Here is a 26,549-nt window from a genome sequence, read left to right as displayed (position 1 = left end):
GTCTACTCCAGCCATGAGACCCAAAGTGGAGGGGTCTACCCCAGCCATGAGACCCAGAGTGGAGGGGTCTACTCCAGCTATGAGACCCAGAGTGGAGGGGTCTACTCCAGCTGTGAGACCCAGAGTAGAGAGCAGAAATATGTAGAACACCCAGGCATGGACAGGCTCCTCTCCAAACAGGCCGGCTATGTGGAGAGGGAACTCCCCAGAGGACAGTACTGTATGCAGAGAGTCATGCAAGTATAAGGAGGAACTTGTGTTGACATGTTAGGGGTCGGGTAGGGACTTGAAAGTTTGTGCTGAAAATGATCAGATAAACATTTTCCTCTTTCGAATTGTAGGAATTTTAAAATATTTTATGTCTTCATATGAGTGCAAGACATTTTCTACAGGATATATTTTCTACTTACTTTATAACTGAATGTTTTATGTCTTTGTTTAAATCTTGATTGTACTGAGCCTCATCCCCTCATATCTGGCATTCCCGTAACTCAGATCTTGTAAATGCATGCCATGTGACTGCAATTTCTTTCTTGGCAGTATGCAGACACAGTCTGTCTCCTAGAGTATTAAATGATAGTCCTTACAATGTTACAGCCTGCCCTGTAAGAATTCAAAGAATTCATAGTAAAAATTGTCAATCAGTATCTGCCTCCAGCACGGACCTTCTGGATCACAAAGGAGAATTGAGGATGATGCCTCGGAAAGTAGAAGCAGTAAAAAGTTGTCCACCTTCTAACGGTTGTAAAATAGGTTAAATATATATTTGCGTAAAATTCAGTTGTTTCTGTTCTGTTGGTTGAAAGCACAATAATGATGATCTGGACTCTAAACCCTCTGCTTCTCTCCTTCTCCAGGCCCCATCTGATAGACCTCTGCTTCTCTCCTTCTCCAGGCCCCATCTGATAGACCTCTGCTTCTCTCCTTCTCCAGGCCCCATCTGATAGACCTCTGCTTCTCTCCTTCTCCAGGCCCCATCTGATAGACCTCTGCTTCTCTCCTTCTCCAGGCCCCATCTGATAGACCTCTGCTTCTCTCCTTCTCCAGGCCCCATCTGATAGACCTCTGCTTCTCTCCTTCTCCAGGCCCCATCTGATAGACCTCTGCTTCTCTCCTTCTCCAGGCCCCATCTGATAGACCTCTGCTTCTCTCCTTCTCCAGGCCCCATCTGATAGACCTCTGCTTCTCTCCTTCTCCAGGCCCCATCTGATAGACCTCTGCTTCTCTCCTTCTCCAGGCCCCATCTGATAGACCTCTGCTTCTCTCCTTCTCCAGGCCCCATCTGATAGACCTCTGCTTCTCTCCTTCTCCAGGCCCCATCTGATAGACCTCTGCTTCTCTCCTTCTCCAGGCCCCATCTGATAGACGTGAGCAGGGTGTACCGGCAGAGCAGCCAGGAGAACCTGGAGCAGGCCTTCAGCGTGGCCGAGCGAGAGCTGGGGGTCACCCGCCTGCTCGACCCAGAGGGTGAGTCTGCTCTCCTCGCCCACCGTCCTCACAGCAACATGATCCAGAAGCATCTGGATCATGTTGCTGTGTGGTGTAACCTCTGACCCTTGTGCCCCCCCTTGCTGTGTGGTGTAACCTCTGACCCTTGTGCTCCCCCGTGCTGTTTAGATGTGGACGTACTCCACCCGGACGAGAAGTCCATCATCACGTACGTGTCGTCGCTCTACGACGTCATGCCCCGGGTTCCAGACGTGCAGGATGGGGTGAAGGCCAACGTGAGTCGAGCTGTTTCTGCCCAAGGATTTCCTTCAAGAGTAATAAAGTAATATCCTCATGTGACAAGCTCCTCAAACATTTGATAAACTGGACTCATATTTGATATTTGGGTTGTCCCGTGTCCGCCGATGTGTCCAGGAGTTGGAGCTGCGCTGGCAGGAGTATTATGAGCTGGTCACTCTGCTGCTGCAGTGGATCAGACATCACGTGGTGGTGTTCGAGGAGAGGAGGTTCCCCACCAGCTACGAGGAGATAGACGTGAGTTTCTCCTCTCCTCACCGGTGGAACTAACAGGATGTGGAAGTGTGACGAACAGTTTCTACACGTTTTGACTGTTGTTACGGTGCATCTGATTCCTCCATTGCATAAATAAATAAACGTTTTACATCTTCAGGTTCTTTGGCGCCAGTTTCTGAAGTTTAAGGAGATGGAGCTACCTGCAAAAGAGGCGGACAAGAACCGCTCCAAACACATCTACAAGTCCTTTGAGGTTGGGCACCAACATCAATCCCTAAGCTCAGCATGCTGTACTGCACTACACCGACTCACAAAGCAAACACTGCAACACGTGTGGACCTGTGTGTCCCCCTGCAGGGCGCCATCCAGGCAGGACACATCAAGGTTCCTCCTGGTTTCCACCCCTTCGACGTGGAGAAGGAGTGGGGGCGACTACACGTGGCCATACTGGAGAGAGAACGTCTGCTGAGGACTGAGTTTGAGAGGTAACTATCCCACGTAGAAAATACCTTCCTCCACTCTGGGATCTGTAGAGATTCAGTGGCAGTCAATGCTTGGATAATTATTTTACCTCATGATTTATTGGTACGTTCCGTAGGCAAACTGGGTGTGTTTATTAGGAGTCACTGCAGGACAAACAATGCAATATACAGTACGTCATCATGGACTGAAAGATTTAAGACCACAGGAGAGTATATACTTTACTGTGATGGAGACTAAGTCAGAATTGTGAGGAGAAAGCAGATAGATGTGGGCAAACCTCTTGAAAACATGATTATTATTATGATTACATGTTATTAAAGGACTTTTTCCACATATCACAAGAAAATGGGGCATAGGGGTTTGAGAAGAGTAACTGAGATGGTGCCCAGGGAGACTATTCTGAGAGCTGTGAGTCACAACTGTGCGTCACAGTACACCAGCATCCTCTACTGCAGCTTCGCTGGATTTAAGTCTTGAGATGAGTCAGAGAATCCTACAGCATCCTGGTCTTGGTCAGTCAAAGCGATGGTATACAGCACTTGGTGTACTGCCAGAAAAAGAAGTGTGTGTTTTACTTCTACAATTCGTTTTTCACTTTCTATACTTCTTAAAGAGTTTAATTGAATGATTTCTGTGCTGATTTATTTGTTTTTTGGATGTTATTGTAGTTATTCTTCATCATCGACAGTTGTCTTTTTACAAATGCAACACTGGTTGCCTGGGGGTCTTTGAATTGAAAAGAACAAAGTCGTATTTTAATCATGTCTTGATTTAGCGTCATTCAGTTATCTTGCTGCTCAGACCGGCTCCCGTCTCTCGGCCTATGAGTTTGCCCCTGACCCCTGACCCTTGACCCCTGACCCCTGCTCCTTCCCTGCAGGCTGGAGCGGCTCCAGAGGGTCGTCAGCAAGGTGCAGATGGAGTCTGGGGTGTGTGAGGAGCAGCTGAACCAGGTGGAGACCTTGCTACAGTCGGTGAGTTTCACACACATCTGCAACAACAAGACTACTTAAACAAGCCCAGTGAAAACACTGACATCCTGTAGCTGTGGAACAAGCTTGGCAGCCACATGGTCCCAATCTGGGAACTCAAAACAATCTTGCCGACATCATGTCGCTGCCCTAGCTGAGTGGTCTGGTTCTGGACTGTGTGCAGGATGTTCGTATGATGAGCTCAGGAAAGCCAGCCCAGCACTCTGCCGATATGGAGGTGGACCTGGAGAAGGCTGAGGGCATGATCAGGTTCCTCTTCAACGACGTGCAGCTTCTCAAGGACGGACGGCATCTTCAAGCTGAGCAGATGTACCGCAGGTCAGCCATGAACACTGTCTGAGTCTCTTCTTTAACCATGAGCACTCATTTATTCACTGAAATCAGTGGGGAATCAGATGGCAGTGGTTAGGGAATCGGGCTAGTAATCAGAAGGTTGCTAGTTCGATTCCCGGCTATGCAAAACCAAATGACGTTGTGTCCTTGGGCAAGGCACTTCACCCTACTTGCCTCGGGGAGATTGTCCCTGTACTTACTGTAAGTCGCTCTGGATAAGAGCGTCTGCTAAATGACTAAATGTAAATGTAAATGAAATCACCAACATGGACCACATAGCAAGACAAACCTCCATCTGTATGAAGTCGCAGATGGCCTATTCAAACCCCTGTGTCTTATTTACATTGAACACCATTGTTTCTCTCCCCTCCACCCCTCAGGGTCTACCGTCTCCACGAGCGCCTGGTGAACCTGCGTAGCGAGTACAGCCTGCGCGTCCGGTCTGGCATCAGCTCCAGCCAGGTGCCCCTGTCCCCGACCCAGTCAGCCCAGACGCTCCAGCAGGTCCCGGTGAGGGTGAGGCCAGAGCTGGACGAGGCCACGCTGCGCTACATCCAGGACCTGCTGGTCTGGGTGGAGGAGAACCAGAGGAGGGTGGCCCAGGGGGAGTGGGGCCTAGACCTGCCCACAGTGGAGTCCCAGCTGGGCAGTCACCGCGGCCTGCACCAGTCTGTGGAGGAGTTCAGATCTAAGATTGACAGGGCCAAGGCAGACGAGGTGGGGAGTGGTTTCCTCTCTGACAGATCCTGGGGACTGTGTCTGTTTATTTTGTTTCAACTTCTGTCGTTTTATTCCTTGTTCTCCTACAGACTCAGATCTCGCCTGTCAGCAGAGGTGTGTACAGGGACTATCTCTCCAAGTTGGAGATGCTGTATGGCAAGCTTCTCGTAAGTGTAACCGTTTTGAACCAGTTAAACTCAGTATAAATACCGCCATTGAAGCGCTAGCTTTTCGGAGGCGTAGCTGGTTAAAGCGTTGTTAAAGATGGTGGTCACGTTTGCGAGTGTATCTAATGATCTGGAAGGATCTAGTAATCGTAACACTCTCTTTACTTATGTCCGTCTCCCCTGACAGAACTCCTCCCGGTCTCGTCTGAGCAGCCTGGACCAGCTGCATGCGTTCGTCACCGCGGCGACCAAGGAGCTGATGTGGCTGAATGAGAAGGAGGAGGAGGAGGTGAACTACGACTGGAGCGACCGCAACAGCAACATGACCGCCAAGAAAGACAAGTACTCGGTAAGACTCACATGGACTGGACAGGCCTCGCACGGACTGGACAGGCCTCGCACGGACTGGACAGGGCTGTCTGTCATTCTGTTTTTGTTTGTGTGTCTGTGTGTGTGTGTGTGTGTGTGTGCGTGTGCGTGTGCGTGCGTGTGTGTGTGTGTGTGTGTGTGTGTGTGTAGGGCCTGATGAGAGAGCTGGAGCTGAGGGAGAAGAGGGTGAACACCGTCCAGGCGACTGGAGACAAGCTCCTGAAAGAGAGTCACCCTGCCAGCAAGACTGTGGAGGTGAGACCTGAGGAGGAGGAGGAAGGGGCCTAGGACCCGTAAACACACAGGAGCAACAGTTTGTTTGGTAGAATAAATATCTAAGATCTATCTAAAGAGTATTGTCTCACTTCCAGATCATAATTTTTATGAGAACATTTTTACTGTACTGCAGCCCCATGAGTGCACGTAAGGCACCTTACAGATGAAATGCATTATTATTAAATGTGTTATTTATTAAATGTGTTATTTATTAAATATGTCTAGTTGTTCTCTCCTCGTCCTGTCTGGCCCAGGCCTTCATCGCCGCCCTGCAGACCCAGTGGAGCTGGATCCTGCAGCTGTGCTGCTGCGTCGAGTCCCACCTGAAGGAGAACATGCTGTACTTCCAGTTCTTCTCCGACCTGAAGGAGGCTGAGGAGAAGATGAAGAAGATGGAGGAGACGATGAAGAGGAAATACAGATGTGACCGTTCCATGACTGTCACCAGGCTGGAGGACTTACTGCAAGACCAGGCGGTGGGTTTCAGACACGATCCTGTGTCGCCCTGTCATCCAGATCCAGAACTGCTTTCACTGTTCTCTTAACTCTCACATGACCTTGTGTTCGTTTAGCACTGTTATCCAAAGCAACGTACAATTAGTGTACACATAGAAAGTACTGCAGAAGATGAAGGATTGGAAGGTCAGTATCATTTGTGATTGTCGTTGTGGTGTTAAATCTGCAAACTCTTCTTTGTCATCCGTGTAGGATGATAAAGAGCAGCTGAAAGAGTTCAAGACTCACCTGGAGGGTTTAAACAAGAGGGCAAAGACCATCGTCCAGCTGAAACCACGCAGCCCTGCCACCCCAGTGTCAAGCAAAACACCAGTCCAGGCCATCTGCGACTTCAAACAGATGGAGGTGAGGAGGCTATCTTCATTTTGATTTAGAATACGAGGTGGGATTTGAACCTGTGTGATCTAAATGCAAATGCTGTAACTACTGAGCTATACCCCCCCCCCCCCCCCCCACAGCATGTGTTCAGTTGTGTCCCTCCTTCCAGATCACGGTCCACAGGGGAGATGAGTGTGCCCTTCTGAACAACTCCCAGCCGTACCAGTGGAAGGTTCTGAACGCCAGAGGCAGCGAAGCCACAGTACCCTCAGTTTGCTTCCTGGTTCCTCCCCTCAACAAGGAGGCTGGGAACGGTGTCTCAGAGTAAGATAACCTCAGTCTCTCTCTTTCACTCTTTCTCTCTCTTAGTCTCTCTCTCTCTGTCTTTCTCCCTCTCTTTTTCTCTCCTTCACTTCCTCTCTCTCTCTCCCTCTCAATTTTTTTTGAAAGGTTTTAAACTTTTTCTTTTTCTTTTTTTGAAAGGTAGATATATTTTTTTTACATTTCTACATCTCTCTCTCCCTTTATCTTCATCCCTCCCTGTGGTTGTGTTCCCCAGCTGACGGCCCTGTGTGTTGTTCTCCCCAGTCTGACGGCCCTGTGTGTTGTTCTCCCCAGTCTGACGGCCCTGTGTGTTGTTCTCCCCAGTCTGACGGCCCTGTGTGTTGTTCTCCCCAGTCTGACGGCCCTGTGTGTTGTTCTCCCCAGTCTGACGGCCCTGTGTGTTGTTCTCCCCAGTCTGACGGCCCTGTGTGTTGTTCTCCCCAGTCTGACGGCCCTGTGTGTTGTTCTCCCCAGTCTGACGGCCCTGTGTGTTGTTCTCCCCAGTCTGACGGCCCTGTGTGTTGTTCTCCCCAGTCTGACGGCCCTGTGTGTTGTTCTCCCCAGTCTGACGGCCCTGTGTGTTGTTCTCCCCAGTCTGACGGCCCTGTGTGTTGTTCTCCCCAGTCTGACGGCCCTGTGTGTTGTTCTCCCCAGTCTGACGGCCCTGTGTGTTGTTCTCCCCAGTCTGACGGCCCTGTGTGTTGTTCTCCCCAGTCTGACGGCCCTGTGTGTTGTTCTCCCCAGTCTGACGGCCCTGTGTGTTGTTCTCCCCAGTCTGACGGCCCTGTGTGTTGTTCTCCCCAGTCTGACGGCCCTGTGTGTTGTTCTCCCCAGTCTGACGGCCCTGTGTGTTGTTCTCCCCAGTCTGACGGCCCTGTGTGTTGTTCTCCCCAGTCTGACGGCCCTGTGTGTTGTTCTCCCCAGTCTGACGGCCCTGTGTGTTGTTCTCCCCAGTCTGACGGCCCTGTGTGTTGTTCTCCCCAGTCTGACGGCCCTGTGTGTTGTTCTCCCCAGTCTGACGGCCCTGTGTGTTGTTCTCCCCAGTCTGACGGCCCTGTGTGTTGTTCTCCCCAGTCTGACGGCCCTGTGTGTTGTTCTCCCCAGTCTGACGGCCCTGTGTGTTGTTCTCCCCAGTCTGACGGCCCTGTGTGTTGTTCTCCCCAGTCTGACGGCCCTGTGTGTTGTTCTCCCCAGTCTGACGGCCCTGTGTGTTGTTCTCCCCAGTCTGACGGCCCTGTGTGTTGTTCTCCCCAGGCTGGACTCCAGTCTGCAGAAGCTGCTGGTCTTGTGGCAGAGGCTGCATGTGGACATGAAGTGCCTGATGTCCTGGCAGTACCTGATGAGAGACATCCAGCTCATGAACTCCTTGAACATCACCATGGTAAGGAAACATCAGACACCACGGAGCCCAGGAGAAAGAACACTAAACGTTCACTCGTTAAATGTGTTCCCTTGGTCAGAAAAGTTAATCACACCCTGAAAATGTCTTTTTTGTCGACTGGTAGAAACTTAAGAAGTTTGTCTACCTGAAAACGTTGGGATTTCCCTGAGAGCTTCAGTCTAGCTTAAAGCCAACCTCCCGACCTCATTGACTGGCCCTCTCTGCCTCTGCTCCCTCTCTGCCTCTGCTCCCCCCTGCCTCTGCTCCCTCTCTGCCTCTGCTCCCTCCTGCCTCTGCTCCCCCCTGCCTCTGCTCCCTCCTGCCTCTGCTCCCTCCTGCCTCTGCTCCCTCCTGCCTCTGCTCCCCCCTGCCTCTGCTCCCTCCTGCCTCTGCTCCCTCCTGCCTCTGCTCCCCCCTGCCTCTGCTCCCTCTCTGCCTCTGCTCCCTCCTGCCTCTGCTCCCCCCTGCCTCTGCTCCCCCCTGCCTCTGCTCCCTCCTGCCTCTGCTCCCTCCTGCCTCTGCTCCCTCCTGCCTCTGCTCCCTCCTGCCTCTGCTCCCTCTCTGCCTCTGCTCCCTCCTGCCTCTGCTCCCTCTCTGCCTCTGCTCCCTCCTGCCTCTGCTCCCCCCTGCCTCTGCTCCCTCCTGCCTCTGCTCCCTCCTGCCTCTGCTCCCTCCTGCCTCTGCTCCCTCTCTGCCTCTGCTCCCTCCTGCCTCTGCTCCCCCCTGCCTCTGCTCCCTCCTGCCTCTGCTCCCTCCTGCCTCTGCTCCCTCCTGCCTCTGCTCCCTCTCTGCCTCTGCTCCCTCCTGCCTCTGCTCCCTCTCTCCTCCTTCCTGCCTCTGCTCCCTCTCTGCCTCTGCTCCCTCTCTGCCTCTGCTCCCTCCTGCCTCTGCTCCCTCCTGCCTCTGCTCCCTCTCTGCCTCTGCTCCCTCCTGCCTCTGCTCCCCCCTGCCTCTGCTCCCCCCTGCCTCTGCTCCCCCCTGCCTCTGCTCCCTCCTGCCTCTGCTCCCTCTCTGCTCCCCCCTGCCTCTGCTCCCCCTGCCTCTGCTCCCTCCTGCCTCTGCTCCCCCCTGCCTCTGCTCCCCCCTGCCTCTGCTCCCCCCTGCCTCTGCTCCCTCCTGCCTCTGCTCCCTCTCTGCTCCCCCCTGCCTCTGCTCCCCCCTGCCTCTGCTCCCTCTCTGCCTCTGCTCCCTCTCTGCCTCTGCTCCCTCCTGCCTCTGCTCCCTCCTGCCTCTGCTCCCTCCTGCCTCTGCTCCCTCTCTGCCTCTGCTCCCCCCTGCCTCTGCTCCCTCTCTGCCTCTGCTCCCTCTCTGCCTCTGCTCCCTCCTGCCTCTGCTCCCTCCTGCCTCTGCTCCCCCCTGCCTCTGCTCCCTCCTGCCTCTGCTCCCTCTCTGCTCCCTCCTGCCTCTGCTCCCTCTCTGCCTCTGCTCCCTCTCTGCCTCTGCTCCCCCCTGCCTCTGCTCCCCCCTGCCTCTGCTCCCTCCTGCCTCTGCTCCCTCTCTGCTCCCCCCTGCCTCTGCTCCCTCCTGCCTCTGCTCCCTCTCTGCCTCTGCTCCCTCCTGCCTCTGCTCCCTCCTGCCTCTGCTCCCTCCTGCCTCTGCTCCCTCCTGCCTCTGCTCCCTCTCTGCCTCTGCTCCCTCCTGCCTCTGCTCCCTCTCTGCCTCTGCTCCCCCCTGCCTCTGCTCCCCCCTGCCTCTGCTCCCCCCTGCCTCTGCTCCCTCTCTGCCTCTGCTCCCCCCTGCCTCTGCTCCCTCTCTGCCTCTGCTCCCTCTCTGCCTCTGCTCCCTCTCTGCCTCTGCTCCCTCTCTGCCTCTGCTCCCCCCTGCCTCTGCTCCCCCCTGCCTCTGCTCCCTCCTGCCTCTGCTCCCTCTCTGCCTCTGCTCCCTCTCTGCCTCTGCTCCCTCTCTGCCTCTGCTCCCCCCTGCCTCTGCTCCCCCCTGCCTCTGCTCCCCCCTGCCTCTGCTCCCTCTCTGCCTCTGCTCCCCCTGCCTCTGCTCCCTCCTGCCTCTGCTCCCTCCTGCCTCTGCTCCCTCTCTGCTCCTTCCTGCCTCTGCTCCCCCCTGCCTCTGCTCCCTCCTGCCTCTGCTCCCTCTCTGCTCCTTCCTGCCTCTGCTCCCTCCTGCCTCTGCTCCCCCTGCCTCTGCTCCCTCTCTCCTCCTTCCTGCCTCTGCTCCCCCCTGCCTCTGCTCCCTCCTGCCTCTGCTCCCCCTGCCTCTGCTCCCTCCTGCCTCTCCTCCTTCCTGCCTCTGCTCCCTCTCTGCCGCTGCTCCCTCCTGCCTCTGCTCCCTCCTGCCTCTGCTCCCCCTGCCTCTGCTCCCTCCTGCCTCTGCTCCCCCCTGCCTCTGCTCCCTCCTGCCTCTCCTCCTTCCTGCCTCTGCTCCCTCCTGCCTCTGCTCCCTCCTGCCTCTCCTCCCTCCTGCCTCTGCTCCCTCCTGCCTCTGCTCCCTCCTGCCTCTCCTCCTTCCTGCCTCTGCTCCCTCCTGCCTCTGCTCCCTCCTGCCTCTGCTCCCCCCTGCCTCTGCTCCCTCTCTGCCTCTCCTCCTTCCTGCCTCTGCTCCCCCTGCCTCTGCTCCCTCTCTGCCTCTCCTCCTTCCTGCCTCTGCTCCCCCTGCCTCTGCTCCCTCTCTGCCTCTCCTCCTTCCTGCCTCTGCTCCCCCCTGCCTCTGCTCCCTCTCTGCCTCTCCTCCTTCCTGCCTCTGCTCCCCCCTGCCTCTGCTCCCCCTGCCTCTGCTCCCCCTGCCTCTGCTCCCTCCTGCCTCTCCTCCTTCCTGCCTGCAGTTTCGGACCCTGAGGGTGGAGGAGTATAACCTGACGCTCAGAAACCTGCAGCAGCACTACCAGGACTTCCTCAGAGACAGTCAGGAGTCAGAGCTGTTCGGGAAAGACGACCACAGTCAGGTGGAATCCAGTTACAACCAAGCCAACCAGCACTACCAAGGTCTGGTGCAGTCGGTTGAGCAAGGTGGGTCGGACAGGGTCGGCATGGCTGTCGCTCTCATGCTGTTTAGTGGGTTTTGCTAGGGATGTGTTGAGAGGTTTAGATTAGCCGTGCAAATGATGTATTCTGAATTTTTATGTGTTTTCTTTGTAATACAAAAACATCTAATCTCTGCCAAGATTTTTCTGTCCGGGACATTACAGCCCAGTGATACACCTCAAATACCCGTAGTAACACTTCCTGTTCTGTCCAGGTGATCAAGACGACTCTGTGTGTAAGAGCTACCTGAGCCGGATCAAGGACCTGCACCTGAGGCTGGACGGCTGTGAGAGTCGGACAGTCTCACGCCTGCGACAGGCCATACACAAGGAGCCTCTAAAAGACTGTGCCCTGAAGACTGTTGAGCAAAAGGTACTGCAGCCAAGAAGCTGCCTCGAATTTAGTAGATTGTGTGCAACTGTTGAAGGGCGACACTAAGTTATTAGATTAGATTTCCTGTTTAGTGTCAGTCTATGCTTCTACATGTTTTGGCAAGCGCTAATAGAAAACTCAAAGCTCCAAAGACACAATATTACTGCTGGTCTGGAGCTATGCGTAACTCATCTATGGTGGTGTTGAGTGCTTGTACTTTGTTCGAAGGGTGTTTATCTATGACTTATCATTGTGTCTGACAGAAAGTCCAGTCTGAACTGGAGGCTTTGATGAAGGACCTGAGCAGCATGGTGGAGATGACGCAGGAGGTTCTGTCCTCCCCTCAGCAGTCCAGCTCCGCCCTGGTGCTGCGCTCCGAACTGGACCTGACTCAGAAGAAGATGCAGCACGTGTACAGTCTCTCCTCCGTCTACATGGATAAGTACGCTCCTGCCTGGATCACACACCACACTAGGAGGGAGGGTACAGCTTAGCGGGTAGAGCCCATGACTTCAGATCAAGAGGTTGCTGGTTCAAATCCCCAGCTGTAGTGTACTTTATGTTGTTTTTAATTAAAGCGTCTGCTGAATTATTACATTACACTAAACCAAAGAGTGCTATTAAATTAGATTACAACCCTAACACTATTATCACATCCCTGCTTTCAGACTGAAGACCATTGATGTAGTGATTCGCAGCACCAAAGGAGCAGAGGACACTCTGAAAAAGTACGAAGCTCTGTTACGGGAAGTCAACAAGGTCCCCGCGGATGAGCAGGAAGTGGACAAGTGTCAGACACAGCTGAAGGTTTAACCTCTTTTTAACCTGGTAATCTGGGAAAACCCTGGGTGTCGTCTTAGTTGTTGCATCATATGGTTCTTCTCTCTGTCTCCACCAGAGCCTGCGTGCCGGGGCGGAGGGTGACCAGGCGGCGTTCGACCAGATCCAGGACGACCTGGAGAAGGCAGCGGCCGTGACGGAGCGGCTGACCAGAGTCCACTACGAGCGGGACGCTGAGCTGGATCTCCAGCGCCAGCTGGTCTCAGGGCTGCTGGAACGCTGGCAGGCCGTGTTCGCCCAGATCGACCTGCGGCACCACGAGCTGGAGGCGCTGGGCCGACAGATGGTTTCCTACCGCAAGAGCTACCAGGAGCTCATCCGCTGGATCGAAGACGCCAAGCGGAGGCAGGAGAAGATCCAGGCGGTGCCCGTTGGGGACAGCAAGGTCCTCGCAGAACAGCTGGCTCAAGAAAAGGTCACCATTTATCTTTTTTTTCTCTATTCATTTTGTAGACAAATTCACCAGTTGTTAGTAACAGTGGGAGGATTGTAAGTTTCATTATTGTGACTATTTTTACCTTCACAGAAACTCCTTGAGGAGATTGAAAAACACAAAGATACGGTTGAAGACTGTCAGTCATATGCAAAGGCATACATTGATGCAGTCAAGGTAGGTATCAAGATCCTCATCGAGTCACTTTAATGATGTGAGAATGTCAGGGGCGTCATTCCAAATGTGGATGGGACAGCTTCTCTTAAACAACTGACGATACGGTCTTTAACTGTGATTTTCTTCATAAAAGGTTGGGGGGGACAAATTTGACGTTTCCAAAAAGTGGGCGGGGCATATCAATGTATAATGAAAGCTGTCCTACCTGAATATGTAGTGAGGTCCCTGTGTGTGTTCCCACCAGGACTATGAGCTGCATGTGTAGTGAGGTCCCTGTGTGTTCCCACCAGGACTACGAGCTGCATGTGTAGTGAGGTCCCTGTGTGTTCCCACCAGGACTATGAGCTGCAGGTGGTGACCTACAGAGCGCTGGAGGAGCCACTGGCATCTCCAATAAAGAAAACCAAAATGGAGTTTGCATCGGACAACATCATCCAAGAGGTACCTCCTAGCGTTTCGACGTTGAAAGTCTTTTTAATAGGCTACATATTAAAGGTTGTATTTAATAATTGAGTATGTTTACAATGTTTACTCAATGTCTTTAATTTTGAAACATGTGTTTCAGTATGTGACTCTGAGGACTCGCTACAGCGAGCTGCTGATTATCACCATCCAGTACATCAAGTTTATCACAGACACACAGCGCCGCCTGCAGGAGGACGAGGTAACTACACACACCAAACACAGGCAGGCCTTCACCTACACGACCTGTAACAGCTGCTTAACACTTAACTCAACACTTAACTTAACTCAACAACCGCCAGGAAAATACACTAACTCACTCAATATTAATGTATGCAGTATCATATGCATCTGGGAAGGAGTTCAGTCTTTCCCAGAGTGTTTGGGCTCCAGCACGTCACACCTGAACAGTGCCTGTCCCTCCGTTCCGTCATACTGTGGTTCATAGGTGTGTAATTTGTCACCTGCTTACACTCGCTAGTGATCTACATATGTCTTAATTTGTCACCTGCTTACACTCGCTAGTGATCTACATGTCTTCAGTCTGGAACCAGCATCAGTCTCACCATTCAATCACGTTTGTTTTCTAAGTGTTCCCCTTTCCTGCACTATTATTTGTAGTTTTCTCCTGTAGAACTCAGGTCCCTGCACACCACTTTTGACTCTGTTGTCTGGTGACTGGGATGACTTCATCTGACTGACTACATCACATTTCATTCTTTCAAATTCCATTTATTTTTCAAATGAAAATTTAGCTTTCCCCCTTTTTCTAACTTTGCATTTTGTCTGCTTCTTTAAACTGCTTGCCAGTGCTTTGTCACGGTGAATATTAATCATGTTTGGGCGCTTAAAAGATGAATAATCCTCAAAGCACCAGGTATTTGAATCCCCCCCTCTACATGTATCTGTCAGCTCTGTCATCTGGCGTCTCCATCCTGTGTTTCATTCACAACCACCAGTTAACGGACGTTCTACCTGAAGACACATTTGCTGTTGGCATACTGTTTCTGACCTCAAATTGGGCGCAAGGTGTTTTTGTCTCCTCAAGGACAGTTAGTGTTGCTATGCAGATCTCCAGATTGATCAGATAGTGTTGCTATGGAGATCTCCAGATTGATATTCAGTCTATTTAAGTCAAAGACCAGATCGGAAGCGGAACCATAATTAGTTCTGAGTTAAACTATTTTGATCAAAAGTGACAGGGTTCCTACAAAACCAGAAGGAAGAATACCTCAACTGCATGATACCATTCAAGACCCCAAATGATGTGTTGTGTTGTGTTGTATGCTCATTCTGTGTGCCATACATTAAGTGAATGTGACCAGATTATTTCAACAGCAAATAACCATTTTTCTCTCTCTCTCTTAATATTTCTTCATAGTATAAAAGTAGTCTTAACTGTTCATGTATTTAAAAAGTATCTACATGTACTAATTCAAACTGAAACTTTTTATATATTCTAACACTGTACATCTAACACATAACATTTGTATTTCCCTTTATATTTTGCTTCCACTAACAGAAAGCTACTGAACAACTAAAGGAAGAGGAGAGAAAAAAGATGGCGGTGATACAAGCTGAGTTAGAGAAGCAAAAGCAGTTAGCTGAGGCGCATTCCAAAGCTGTCGCCAGGGCAGAGCAAGAAGCACAGGAGCTAAAGTTAAAAATGAAGGAGGAGGTGAGCAGGAGGGAGGTCGCAGCTGTGGACGCCGAGAAACAAAAGCAGAACGTACAGCAGGAGCTGCACAAACTGAAGAACCTGTCAGAGCAGGAGATCAAGTCCAAGAGCCAGCAGGTGGACGAGGCGTTGTTCAGTCAGACCAGGATCGAGGAAGAGATCCTCACCATCAGGCTGCAGCTGCAGACCACCATGACGCAGAAGACCTCGGCTGAGTCAGAGCTGCAGCAGCTCCGAGATCAGGCTGCAGAGGCCGACAGACTCAGGAAGACCGCCCAGGAGGAAGCCGAGAGACTTCGCAGGCAGGTGAACGAAGAGACACAGAAGAAGCGTGTCGCGGAGGAGGAGCTGAAACGCAAGTCCGAGAGCGAGAAGGAGGCCGCCAGGATCAAGCAGGCGGCCCTGGACGACCTGCAGCAGTTCAAAATGCAAGCCGAGGAGGCCGAGAGACGCATGAAGCAAGCGGAGGTGGAGAAGCTACGGCAGATACAAGTGGCGGAGGAGGTGGCGCAGAAGAGCGCCGCCACGGAGCTGCAGAGCCAGCGCAACGAGGCGGCGACGCAGCTGGAGGCGTCGCTGAGGCAGGAACAGGGGACGGTGATCCAGCTGCAGGTGGAGGCTGAGCAGCTCAAGAAGAAACAAGACGAGGCCAACAAGGCCAGGGAGGAAGCTCAAAGGGAACTGGAGAAATGGAGACAGAAAGCCAACGAGGCTCTTCGCCTGCGGCTCCAAGCGGAGGAAGACGCCCACAAAAAGAGCCAGGCCCAAGAGGAGGCAGAGAAGCAGAAAGAGGCGGCTGAACGAGAGGCCAATAAACGGGCCAAAGCAGAGGAAGCTGCCCTCAAGCTGAAGGAGATGGCGGAGAAGGAACTGGAGAAGCAGAGGGGGTTTGCGGAGGGGATAGCCCAGCAGAAACTGTCTGCGGAGCAAGAGCTGATCCGCCTCAGAGCCGACTTTGAACACGCCGAGCAGCAGAGGGGTCTGTTGGACGAGGAACTCCAGCGTCTGAAACGCGAAGTGGAAGCAGCCATGAAACAAAGAAAACAGCTGGAAGACGAACTGGCGAAGGTGAGAAAGGAAATGGACGTTCTTCTCCAGATCAAGATCAAAACTGAAAAGGAGGCCATGTCCAACACAGAAAAAAGCAAACAGCTACTTGAATCTGAAGCTGCAAAAATGAGACAGCTTGCCGAGGAGGCAACCAGGCTGCGATCAGATGTGGAGGAAGCGAAGACACAGAGGCAGGCGGCTGAGGAAGAGGCCGCCAGACAACGAGCCGAAGCTGAGAAGGTTCTAAAGGAGAAGCTTGCCGCCATTAATGAAGCAACTCGCCTGAAAACAGAGGCAGAGATCGCTGTGAAGGAAAAAGAAGAGGAAAACGAAAGACTCAAGAGGAGAGCTGAAGAAGAAGCGGATCAGAGAAAGGTCTTAGAGGACCAAGCTTCTCAGCACAAGCGAGACATCGAGGAGAAGATCAACCAGCTTAAGAAGTCTTCTGATTCTGAACTGGAAAGGCAAAAGAAAATGGTGGAGGAAACCCTCAATCAGAGGAGAGTGGTTGAAGAGGAGATTCGAATCATCAAACTCAATTTTGAGAAAGCCTCAACAGGCAAGCAAGGTCTGGAGCTTGAACTGAGCAAGCTGAAAAGCGTTGCAGACGACACGCAGAAGAGCAAAGTGAAAGCTGAGGAGGAGGCCGAGAAACTCCGAAAGCTGGCTTTGGAGGAGGAAGCCAAGAGGAAAGAAGCCGAGGTGAAGCTGAAGAAGATCACGGCCGCAGAGCAAGAAGCCGCGCGGCAATGCAAGGCAGCCCAGAACGAGGTGGAGCGTCTCAAACAGAAGGTCTCCGAGGCCAACCAGCAGAAAGAGGAGGCCGACAAGCAGGCAGAAAAGCAGATTCTTCTGGCCAAAGAGACGGCCCAGAAATGCAGCTCTGCAGAAAAGAACGTGCTTGACGTTCTCACCAAGCAGAAAGAAGACACTCTCGCTCAAGAGAAGCTTAAAAAGGAATTCGACGAGGCTAAGAAACTGGCTCAAGCTGCCGAGAAGGCCGCTGAGAAAGCAGAGAAAGAGGCTGCTTTACTCCGCCAGAAAGCAGAAGATGCTGAAAAACAAAAGCAGGCTGCCGAGGCTGAAGCAGCCAAACAGTCCGAGGCACAACAGGACGCTGAGAGACTGAGGAGAGAGGCAGAGCAGGAGGCCTCCAGCAGAGCCAAGGCAGAGGCAGAAGCTCTGGCGCAGAGGAAACAGGCGGATAAGGAGATGGCCAAGTACAAAAAACTAGCTGAACAAACTGTCAAACAGAAGTCTCAAGTCGAGAAGGAGCTGTCTAAGGTGAAACTGCAACTGGATGAGACCGACAAGCAGAAATGCGTTCTGGACGAGGAGCTGCAGAGGTTGAAAAGTGAAGTCGGTGATGCGGTCAAACAGAGAGCCCAGGTGGAGGAAGAGTTACGCAAACTCAAGATTCAGATGGAGGACCTGGTCAAACTGAAGCTGAGAATCGAGGAGGAGAACAAGCAGCTCTTACGAAAAGATAAAGACAGCACTCAGAAGTTGCTGGCGGAGGAAGCGGAGAACATGAGGAAACTGGCAGAAGAGGCAGCCAGGCTCAGCATTGAGGCTCAGGAGGCAGCGAGGCAGAGGCAGACTGCAGAGGCGGACCTCGACCAGCAGAGGGTGCTAGCGGACAAAATGCTCAAGGAAAAAAAGCAGGCCATCCAAGAGGCAAGTAAACTGAAATCTGAGGCGCAGGAGCTCCAGAAACAGAAGGAACAGGCCCAGGAGAAGGCCCAGAAACTTCTAGAAGACAAGCAGCAAATGCAACAGCGTCTTAAGAAAGAGACTGAGGTCTTCCAGAAATCATTAGAGGCCGAGCGCAAGAGGCAGCTTGAAGTTTCTGAAGAAGCTGATAAACTGAAGCTCAGGGTGTCTCAGCTCAGTGACGCCCAGTCAAAATCAGAGGAGGAGGCTAAGAAATTCAAGAAACAGGCAGATGACATTAGGGCTAAATTAGAAGAGACAGAGCATCAAACTGTAGATAAGGTCGTTGTTGAGAAACTGGAGGTGCAGAGGCTGCAGAGCACCAAGGAGGCTGACGAGCTTCGCAAAACCATCAGTGACCTCCAGAAGGAAAAGGACAGGTTGAAAAAAGATGCTGAAGACTTACAGAATAAATCCAAAGAGGTATTGTCAAATGGGATTGAATATTGTGAAATAATTAGTCAGTTATTAATATAATAACTTTCCCCAAAATACTAACAAGTAAACTAGATAACTATTCATGTACATTGCAGAGACTGAGAGTAACATATGTCCAGCAATTCATCATGAATGTCATATCACAAATGCTGTTCAGAAATTGGTTTATCATTTGATCTTGAACAAGAAATATCTCGATAAACCATCATATAATTCAGATTATTTCATATTATTTCTAATTTGATTGTAACTAGAAATTGTGTTCTGTACTAATGCTCTCTCTCTTTTTTAAATAGATGGCCAACGCCCATCAGGAGCAAATTAAGAAGGAAAAGGCCCTTCTTCAACAGTCTTTCTTCACAGAGAAAGAAACGTTACTAAAAGCAGAAAAGCTCATTGAGAGTGAGAAAAGAAAGCTTGAAAAAGAGTTTGAGGATGAAGTCAATAAGGCGAAGACTCTCAAAGAAAATCAAGAGCGTCAAATAAAACAGATGGAAGAGGAGAAAAATAAACTCAAGGCAAACATGGACGCTGTCGTGAAGAAGCAAAAGGATGCCGAGCAGGAGATGCTAATCAAGCAGAAAGAAATGGAAGAATTTCAGAAGAAAAAGCTTGAACAAGAAAAGCTACTGGCTGAAGAAAATAAAAATCTGAGAGACAAGCTGCAGAAACTCGAGGTTGCTCAAAAACCAAGCTCATCCGACGTGAAAGAAATTGAAATACAAACGGATGTGGTCCCCGAAGATCCATGCAATGCAGTGACAGTGGAAACTACAAAGAAGGTTTTAAACGGTTCTGTGGAAACAGATGGCAAGAGAGAATCGCCACTGGCATTTGATGGGATAAGGGAAAAGGTTCCAGCAAACAGGCTCCATGAAATTGGTATACTGACTAAGAAGGAATTCGACAAGCTGAAACAGGGCAAAGCCAAAGTCCAAGACCTGAGCAAAACTGAGAAAGTTAAAACGTGTCTAAAGGGACAGAACTGTGTTGGAGGGGTCTTGACTCCATCAAAGCAAAAAATGACTGTTTACCAGGCCTTGAAAGAGAAGAAAATTACCCCAAGCACTGCTGTCATGCTCCTGGAAGCTCAGGCCGCCTCGGGGCACATCATTGACCCAGTGAAAAACAGAGCACTCTCAGTGGATGAAGCTGTGAAGGAAGAAATAATAGGACCAGAACTTCACAACAAAATACTTTCAGCAGAGAAGGCTGTCACAGGCTACAAAGACCCTTACACTGGAGCCAGAATCTCCATCTTTGAAGCAATGAAAAAGGGTCTAATTGAGAAAGACCAGGCCATCAGACTTCTAGATGTTCAGATTGCAACAGGTGGAATCATTGACCCTGTCAACAGCCATCGTGTTCCCCTCCAGACAGCCTACAAGCAAGGCCAATATGATGCTGACATGAATAAGAAACTCTCAGAAGCTTCTGATGAATCAAAACTGTTCATTGACCCCAGCACTCAGGAGACTGTCACCTACAAGCAGCTATTGGAAAGATGCGTCAAGGATTCAGAAACAGGATTGCTGCTGTTGCCGATCACAGATAAAGCTGCTGAAAGTGAGATCCCTCGCACGGATGAAGAGACTAAAGATGTGCTCAGCAAATCAAACATTACTGTACCTTTTGGACGATTCAAAGGGAAGACTGTGACTATTTGGGAAATTATCAACTCTGAGTATTTCACAGAAGAGCAGAGAAGGGACTTGATATCTCAGTACAAAACTGGGAAAATAACAGTGGAGAAAATCATAAAAATTGTCATTACGGTCGTGGAAGATAAAGAGAAAAATAAGGAAAATGGCTTAGCTGGTCTCAGGGCCCCAGTCCTTGCCTCTGAACTTCTGGATTCTAAAATAATCAACAAAGGCCTGTTCAATAAGCTACAAAATGGCAAAATAACAATTAAAGAAATCTCAGAAATGGACGCTGTCAAGAAAGCTTTGAGGGGAACGCACAGCGTTGCTGGAGTGATCAACGAGTCTACAAAAGAGAAAATGTCATTCTATCAAGCTATGAAAAAAGAGATGATCTCACCAGAGGTTACACTGAATCTTCTTGAGGCACAAGCAGGTACTGGATTTATTATTGACCCTGTTAAAAATGAGAAGTCTACTGTGGATGAGGCTGTTAAATCAGGCTTGGTCGGCCCAGAACTGCATGAAAAACTTCTGTCTGCTGAGAGGGCTGTCCAGGGGTACCAGGATCCCTATAGTGGGAACACTGTCTCTCTTTTTGAGGCGATGAACAAAGACCTCATTAAGAAAGATCATGGAGTCCGTCTGCTTGAAGCTCAGCTGGCTACTGGAGGAATTATTGATCCTGTCAAAAGTTATCACATGCCACACGACGTTGCCTGCAAACGAGGTTATTTCAGCGATGAGATGAATAATGTGTTGAACAAGGACAGTGATGAAACCAAAGTGTTCTATGATCCTGAGTTGCAGGGGTATTCCTCTTACGCACAACTGCTGAAAAGGTGCGTCACTGACAAAGAATCTGGCCTCCCGTTGCTTCCTCTCTCTGAAAAATCCATGAAATCAAGTCAGGAAGAAAGCCTTAAGATCTCTGACACCCAAGCCAAAGAGGCCCTGAATCACGCAACTCTGGAGTTACAGTACGGACCTTTCAAAGGAAGAAGAGTCACCATTTGGGAAATCATTCACTCTCATTACATCACAGAGGAGAAAAGAATTGAGCTCATTCAGCTGTACAGAACTGGATTCATGACCATTGAGAAAATGATGAAAATCGTTGTCACGATGATTGAAGACAAGGACACCAACAAACAGGACGAAGTGTCTTTTGAAGGTCTCAGAGCACCTGTCACCATCTCTGCTTTGCTTGAGTCCAACATCATTAATAAATCCACCTTTGATCAACTCAAACAAGGGAAAAAGAAACCCAAAGATATCAGTGACATGGATTCAGTCAAGAAATACCTACAAGGCACCGACGGCATCGCAGGGATTTATATGGAAGATTCAAAAGACAAATTAAGCATTTATCAAGCAATGAAAACAAATTTGCTGAGTCAAAACGCAGGAATTGCATTACTCGAGGCACAAGCTGCCACCGGCTTTATAATTGACCCTGTCAAAAACCAGAAGTACACTGTCGACGACGCTGTCAAGATTGGAGTCGTCGGTCCTGAGCTTCATGAAAAGCTTCTCTCAGCTGAGAAGGCAGTGACAGGTTATAAAGACCCCTACACGGGCAACACAATATCTTTATTCCAAGCCATGAATAAGGAGCTTGTGCCACGAGAACACGCTATCCCCCTTTTAGAGGCCCAAGTCGCCACTGGAGGAGTTATAGATCCAGTTAGTAGCCACAGAGTCCCTGTTGATGTTGCTTACCAGCGAGGCTATTTAACTAAACAAATGGCCAAAACCTTTAGTGACCCCTCAGAAGATGTAAAGGGCTTCTCTGATCCCAACACAAACACAAGTTCCACATACAAACAACTGCAGGCGAAATGCATTAGGGACCCTGACACTGGTCTGTGCTTCCTGCCCCTATCAAAGGCCGAAATTCCTTTGGAGGAAACGTCCTACGTGTACACAGAAGAACAGGCACAGACAGACTTATCAAACACTCAAGTAGATATACCCCACGAGAGTTTTGCAGGCAGGAGTATGACATTGTGGGACATCATGAGGTCGAATTTGCTTCCAGAAGAAGAAAAGCAAAGACTGATGGAACAGTATCGCTCTGGGCAGATTACAAAAGACAGAATGATCATCATTATCATAGAAATGATTATACAACGAGAAATTATTAAGACAGAACAGACCATGTCCTGTGATGTGATTAGAAGGAGAGTCACAATTGAGGACCTTTACAGTTCTAGAATCATTGATCTTCAAACGTATAACCTGTTGAAGCAAGAAAAGGTCACCATTCGTGAGGTGATGGAAATGCCTTCAGTGAAGCAGTATCTGTTTGGTACTGGGTGTATTGCCGGGATTTTGTCAGATTCGCCATCCAAGATCAGCATTTACCAGGCCATGCAGAGAGGGCTCATCAAGCCAGATATAGCTATCAGTCTCCTTGAGGCCCAAGCAGCAACTGGATTCATCATCGACCCAGTAAAGGATCAGTTGTTGACTGTGGATGAGGCTGTACGCAAAGGGCTGGTTGGCCCTGAGCTCCATGATAAACTTCTTTCAGCTGAGAGGGCAGTCACTGGCTACAAGGATCCTTACAGTGGAAAAGTGATTTCTGTCTTCCAAGCAATGAAGAAAGACCTAATTCTTGAAGACTATGCCCTGAGGCTACTGGAAGCTCAGGTGGCCACTGGAGGCATCATGGATCCAGAATACTACTTCCATCTTCCCACGGATGTTGCCACCCAACGTGGTTATATCAACAAAGAAACACATGACAGACTAATGCACCCTACTGGGGATGTGCAAGCTTACACTGAACCAACCACAGATGAGAAAACCACCTATGGCCAACTACTGAAGAGATGCAAAGCGGATAAAGAGAGCGGCTTGCTGTTGCTCTCACTGGCAGACAGAAAGCTGCTTTTTAAGGGGCTCAGAAAACAAATCACCCTGGAGGAGCTACTGTGCTCTCAGATTATCAGCCAGAAGACGTATGATGACCTCTTAGAGGGACTTATCACAGTGGAGGAGGTCAGCAGACAAGTAAAGAAGTATCTTGAAGGCACAAGCTGCATTGCTGGGGTGTATGTAGAATCAAGCAAAGATTATCTGTCCATATATCAAGCAATGAAAAAGAACATGATAAGACCAGGAACTGCGTTTGAACTTCTTGAGGCCCAGGCAGCAACAGGATATGTCATCGACCCGATAAAGAACTTGAAGCTTAATGTTAGCGAAGCAGTTAAGATGGGCATTGTGGGTCCAGAGTTCAAAGATAAGCTTCTCTCTGCAGAACGTGCTGTAACGGGCTACAAGGACCCCTACTCTGGCAAGATAATCTCTCTTTTTCAGGCGATGAAAAAGGGACTCATTCTAAAAGACCATGGCATTCGTCTGTTGGAAGCCCAAATTGCAACCGGTGGCATCATTGATCCGGAGGAAAGCCATCGCTTGCCCGTTGAGATGGCCTACAAACGCGGCCTATTCGACAAGGAGATGAACGAGATCCTCACCGACCCTTCTGACGACACTAAAGGTTTCTTTGACCCCAACACAGAGGAAAACCTCACATACCTGCAGCTGATGGAGCGCTGCATGATTCACCCAGAAACCGGACTGGCACTTTTACTGATGAAGGAGAAGAAACGGGAGAAGAAGACGTCCTCCAAGTCGTCTGTGCGTAAACGTAGAGTGGTTATTGTGGATCCTGAGACAGGCAAGGAGATGTCTGTTTACGAGGCGTATCGCAAAGGGCTCATTGATCACCAGACCTACCTCGAGCTTGCAGAGCAGGAATGCGAGTGGGAAGAGATTACCATATCCTCATCGGATGGCGTCGTGAAGTCCATGATCATTGACAGAAGGTCTGGCCGGCAGTACGACATTGATGAGACCATCTCAAAGGGCCTCATCGATCAGTCTGCTGTGGATCAATACCGTGCAGGCACACTGTCCATCACAGAGTTTGCAGACATGCTCTCTGGGAACACGAGTGGCAGCAGGTCGCGGTCCTCCTCTTTTGGATCAACCGCCTCCTACCCCATGAGCCCGGTCCCTTCCATCAAAACACCGGCAACTACATGGAACGACCCGACAGAAGAGACCGGCCCTGTGGCTGGAATCCTGGACACGGACACACTGGAGAAGGTCTCAGTCACGGAGGCCATGCACCGAAATCTTGTGGACAACATCACAGGTCAGAGGTTACTGGAGGCCCAAGCATGCACGGGAGGCATCATTGATCCGAACACGGGAGAGAAGTTCACGGTTGCGGATGCAGTGAACAAAGGACTGGTGGACAAGATTATGGTTGACCGTATCAACCTCGCGCAGAAGGCCTTCAATGGATTTGAGGATCCCAGAACTAAAACCAAAATGTCCGCAGCCCAGGCACTGAAGAAGGGCTGGCTGTACTATGAAGCTGGCCAACGGTTCCTGGAAGTCCAATATCTCACAGGAGGCTTAATTGAACCAGAGACATCCACAAGAGTTCCACTGGACGAGGCTATCCAGAAGGGTACCTTAGACACACGGACGGCACAAAAGCTACGAGATGTCAGCGGATACTCCAAATACCTCACCTGCCCCAAAACCAAGCTCAAGATCTCCTACAAGGATGCCATGGACAGGAGCATGATGGAGGAGGGGTCTGCTCTACGCCTGCTAGAAGCCTCGTCTCAGTCCAGTAAAGGCCTGTACAGCCCCTACAGTGTTAGTGGTTCAAGCTCAGCCACTGGTTCCCGGTCTGGATCGAGAAGTGGCTCCAGACGAGGGAGCTTTGATGCCTCAAGTTCAGGATTTTCCACAACGTTCACGTCCTCCTCCTCCTACAGCTCCCCAAGTTACACCCGGCGGTACTAGGCGTGGAGGGAGCCCTGATGAGCTAGCACGGATCCTAGCAGCATTATTAGTATTAGGCAGTCGCTGCCGTTTTGAAGATGGATATTTAACACAATATAACCACAGAGCTCTTGAGGTGCCAAGCCATCCATAGAAGAAAAACGTTTTTTTTTTTTTTCTTCTGCATGTGATTGTTTTGGAGCTTTGCAGTTAATTATTCAACCTGGTTTCTATAATAATATATCATTGTTATGTTATTTTCTGTTCTGTTTTAAATTGTGTAGTCTGAGGTCATTTTTTAATTCACCATCCATTATAGAATACTTGTATTCAATCTGTCTTTTAAGTAATTCAACTTATATATTGTTGACAACATTTTAAATGGAAAACTGTAATATTTTCTATTTTCAAGTCTACTGTTACTTGTAACATAGACTGTTCGAGTTATCCGTCAATATTTTGAGATACTGTGTGTGTTTTGTTATATTTCAGCACAGAAAGAATTACGTAAGATTAAGTTTTTCTATGATAAATGAAATTGGATATGAAAGTGGTTAAATAGATACCCTTGTATGTGTATATTTAGTAGAAGAAAGTAATTTTGAAACTTCAGGAAACAGAGCTTCTAATCACAAGACACATGGTAGTTGTAATGGGTCAAATATTAGCATTGTGAGCTTCAAGAATGTAAATCAGCAGCTTTAAATAAACATATTAGACTGACTAAGTCAAAGTGATGCTCATCTTAAGGGGACGATATGTCACACGTTGAAGAGTGAGAAGGTGAACCCAGATTACGAGAGATTCTCCCCGTCTGTCTCATCTCAAAACACAAGATTACAACGAAATGTAGGATTACAACATCAATCCTGTTGACTATCTGGACACAAGTGTAAGTTTTATTACATCTGACCTTTTTGTGTTAAATCTTTTCCTTCTAAATCTTCACTGTTTTTCCTGGACCCAGCTACATAGAATTGTATGTCCTGTACTCATTATTTCATGCCTGAAATCTTACCAATTTAAGAATGTTCTGCAACGCTTAGGTTAAGTAGGTCATTTGACCTTTTGTGTGTTGCCAAATCTTCTTATCACCTTATTTATTAACTGTTTTCTGGTCTTTGTATTTCAGATGCAATCCTCTCAACTGCTGTTTTGATATGTTAATTTGCTTCTGTGTCAGGACCATTCAAGACTACACACACTTCACAAAACTAGTTCACAAACAATCAGAAGACAATCTTTACTCAAATCACTCACTAAATATGGATAACATTACACTCAAGTTCTGCTTGCTGATGTACATAGTAATTTAGTCCTGAACACCACATGAAGTCTTTTTACACTGTTCTTTTAACATTGTTTTACAAGTGCCTGTATAGTCGGTGTATCAATGAGATGCTAAAGCGTTTAGGTGGGGCAGTTGTTGTTGTGTAAATTGATTGATTCTTCACTGAAAAGTACATTCTGCTCTTAGCTCTAAGGATCACTGCATTATAGGATCCATTCAATAGTCATGTTAGCATTCAATATCATACGTAGTTGATGTATCAAGCATTGTCACTTCCTGCATCCAGAACCAGTCATTTCAGTGCTCTGTTGTCTTTGTAAATCATTATTTGATCAATTTCCATATTTTCATATGATATTTTTGCTTTGCATGTTTACTCATTTGGTTGAAAGGATGCTATAAAAATTGTGACCAGTTACTTCATTGGTGTCTTTGTCTTTGCCATTTTAAAGTAGTTTGAAGGATATGGAGCATTAAGCATTGTTAATAATGTGGAATTTGTACAAACTAGTGACAAGAACACAAGGTGTTAAAATATGAGACATGATTTTACACTCACTCCTAATTCCTGTTCAGAGACTGCGAATGCATAACACACCTGTACACGCAGTTCCACCCTTTTTACCACACTTCAGTTAAACATTTAATTGGAAAAACTGTCATTAAAAAGCGGATCATGGGAGTCAGATGGCTGAGCAATTAGGGAATCGGGCTATTAATCAGAAGGTGGCCGGTTCAATTCTCGGCCGTGCAAAATGAAGTTGTGTCCCTGGGCAAGGCACTTCACCCTACTTGCCTCGGGGGGAATGTCCCTGTACTAC

At 49.4% G+C, this 26,549-nt stretch overlaps 1 protein-coding gene across 6 annotated transcripts in view; it reads left to right on the top strand.

Moving 5' to 3' along the window:
- Positions 1-26,146, top strand: part of pleca (plectin a) — a 73,746-nt gene extending 47,600 nt beyond the window's left edge. For 5 of the 6 annotated variants that reach the window (XM_062486525.1, XM_062486524.1, XM_062486523.1 and 2 more), the window contains 26 exons: positions 1,352-1,467; positions 1,618-1,724; positions 1,864-1,983; positions 2,120-2,215; positions 2,320-2,447; positions 3,326-3,419; positions 3,601-3,755; positions 4,151-4,487; positions 4,580-4,657; positions 4,845-5,006; positions 5,177-5,281; positions 5,557-5,778; positions 6,011-6,163; positions 6,306-6,460; positions 7,715-7,841; positions 10,618-10,801; positions 11,031-11,188; positions 11,452-11,630; positions 11,857-11,995; positions 12,087-12,443; positions 12,555-12,638; positions 12,975-13,079; positions 13,204-13,302; positions 14,623-17,964; positions 18,276-25,329; positions 25,570-26,146. In XM_062486525.1, the coding sequence (XP_062342509.1) occupies positions 1,352-1,467; positions 1,618-1,724; positions 1,864-1,983; positions 2,120-2,215; positions 2,320-2,447; positions 3,326-3,419; positions 3,601-3,755; positions 4,151-4,487; positions 4,580-4,657; positions 4,845-5,006; positions 5,177-5,281; positions 5,557-5,778; positions 6,011-6,163; positions 6,306-6,460; positions 7,715-7,841; positions 10,618-10,801; positions 11,031-11,188; positions 11,452-11,630; positions 11,857-11,995; positions 12,087-12,443; positions 12,555-12,638; positions 12,975-13,079; positions 13,204-13,302; positions 14,623-17,964; positions 18,276-24,458 (12,985 nt within the window). In that variant the 3' untranslated portion in view covers positions 24,459-25,329; positions 25,570-26,146. The remainder of the gene's footprint in view (positions 1-1,351; positions 1,468-1,617; positions 1,725-1,863; positions 1,984-2,119; positions 2,216-2,319; positions 2,448-3,325; positions 3,420-3,600; positions 3,756-4,150; positions 4,488-4,579; positions 4,658-4,844; positions 5,007-5,176; positions 5,282-5,556; positions 5,779-6,010; positions 6,164-6,305; positions 6,461-7,714; positions 7,842-10,617; positions 10,802-11,030; positions 11,189-11,451; positions 11,631-11,856; positions 11,996-12,086; positions 12,444-12,554; positions 12,639-12,974; positions 13,080-13,203; positions 13,303-14,622; positions 17,965-18,275; positions 25,330-25,569) is intronic. The other variant, XM_062486528.1, reaches the window with a different exon arrangement.
- Positions 26,147-26,549: the final 403 nt, after the last annotated feature.

Source organism: Osmerus eperlanus, chromosome 20, assembly GCF_963692335.1.
Source record: "Osmerus eperlanus chromosome 20, fOsmEpe2.1, whole genome shotgun sequence".
In the NCBI taxonomy this organism is placed as follows: Eukaryota; Metazoa; Chordata; class Actinopteri; order Osmeriformes; family Osmeridae; genus Osmerus; species Osmerus eperlanus.
The sequence above is the reverse complement of the archived record's forward strand: the minus strand, read 5'-3'. Positions and strand labels throughout refer to the sequence as shown.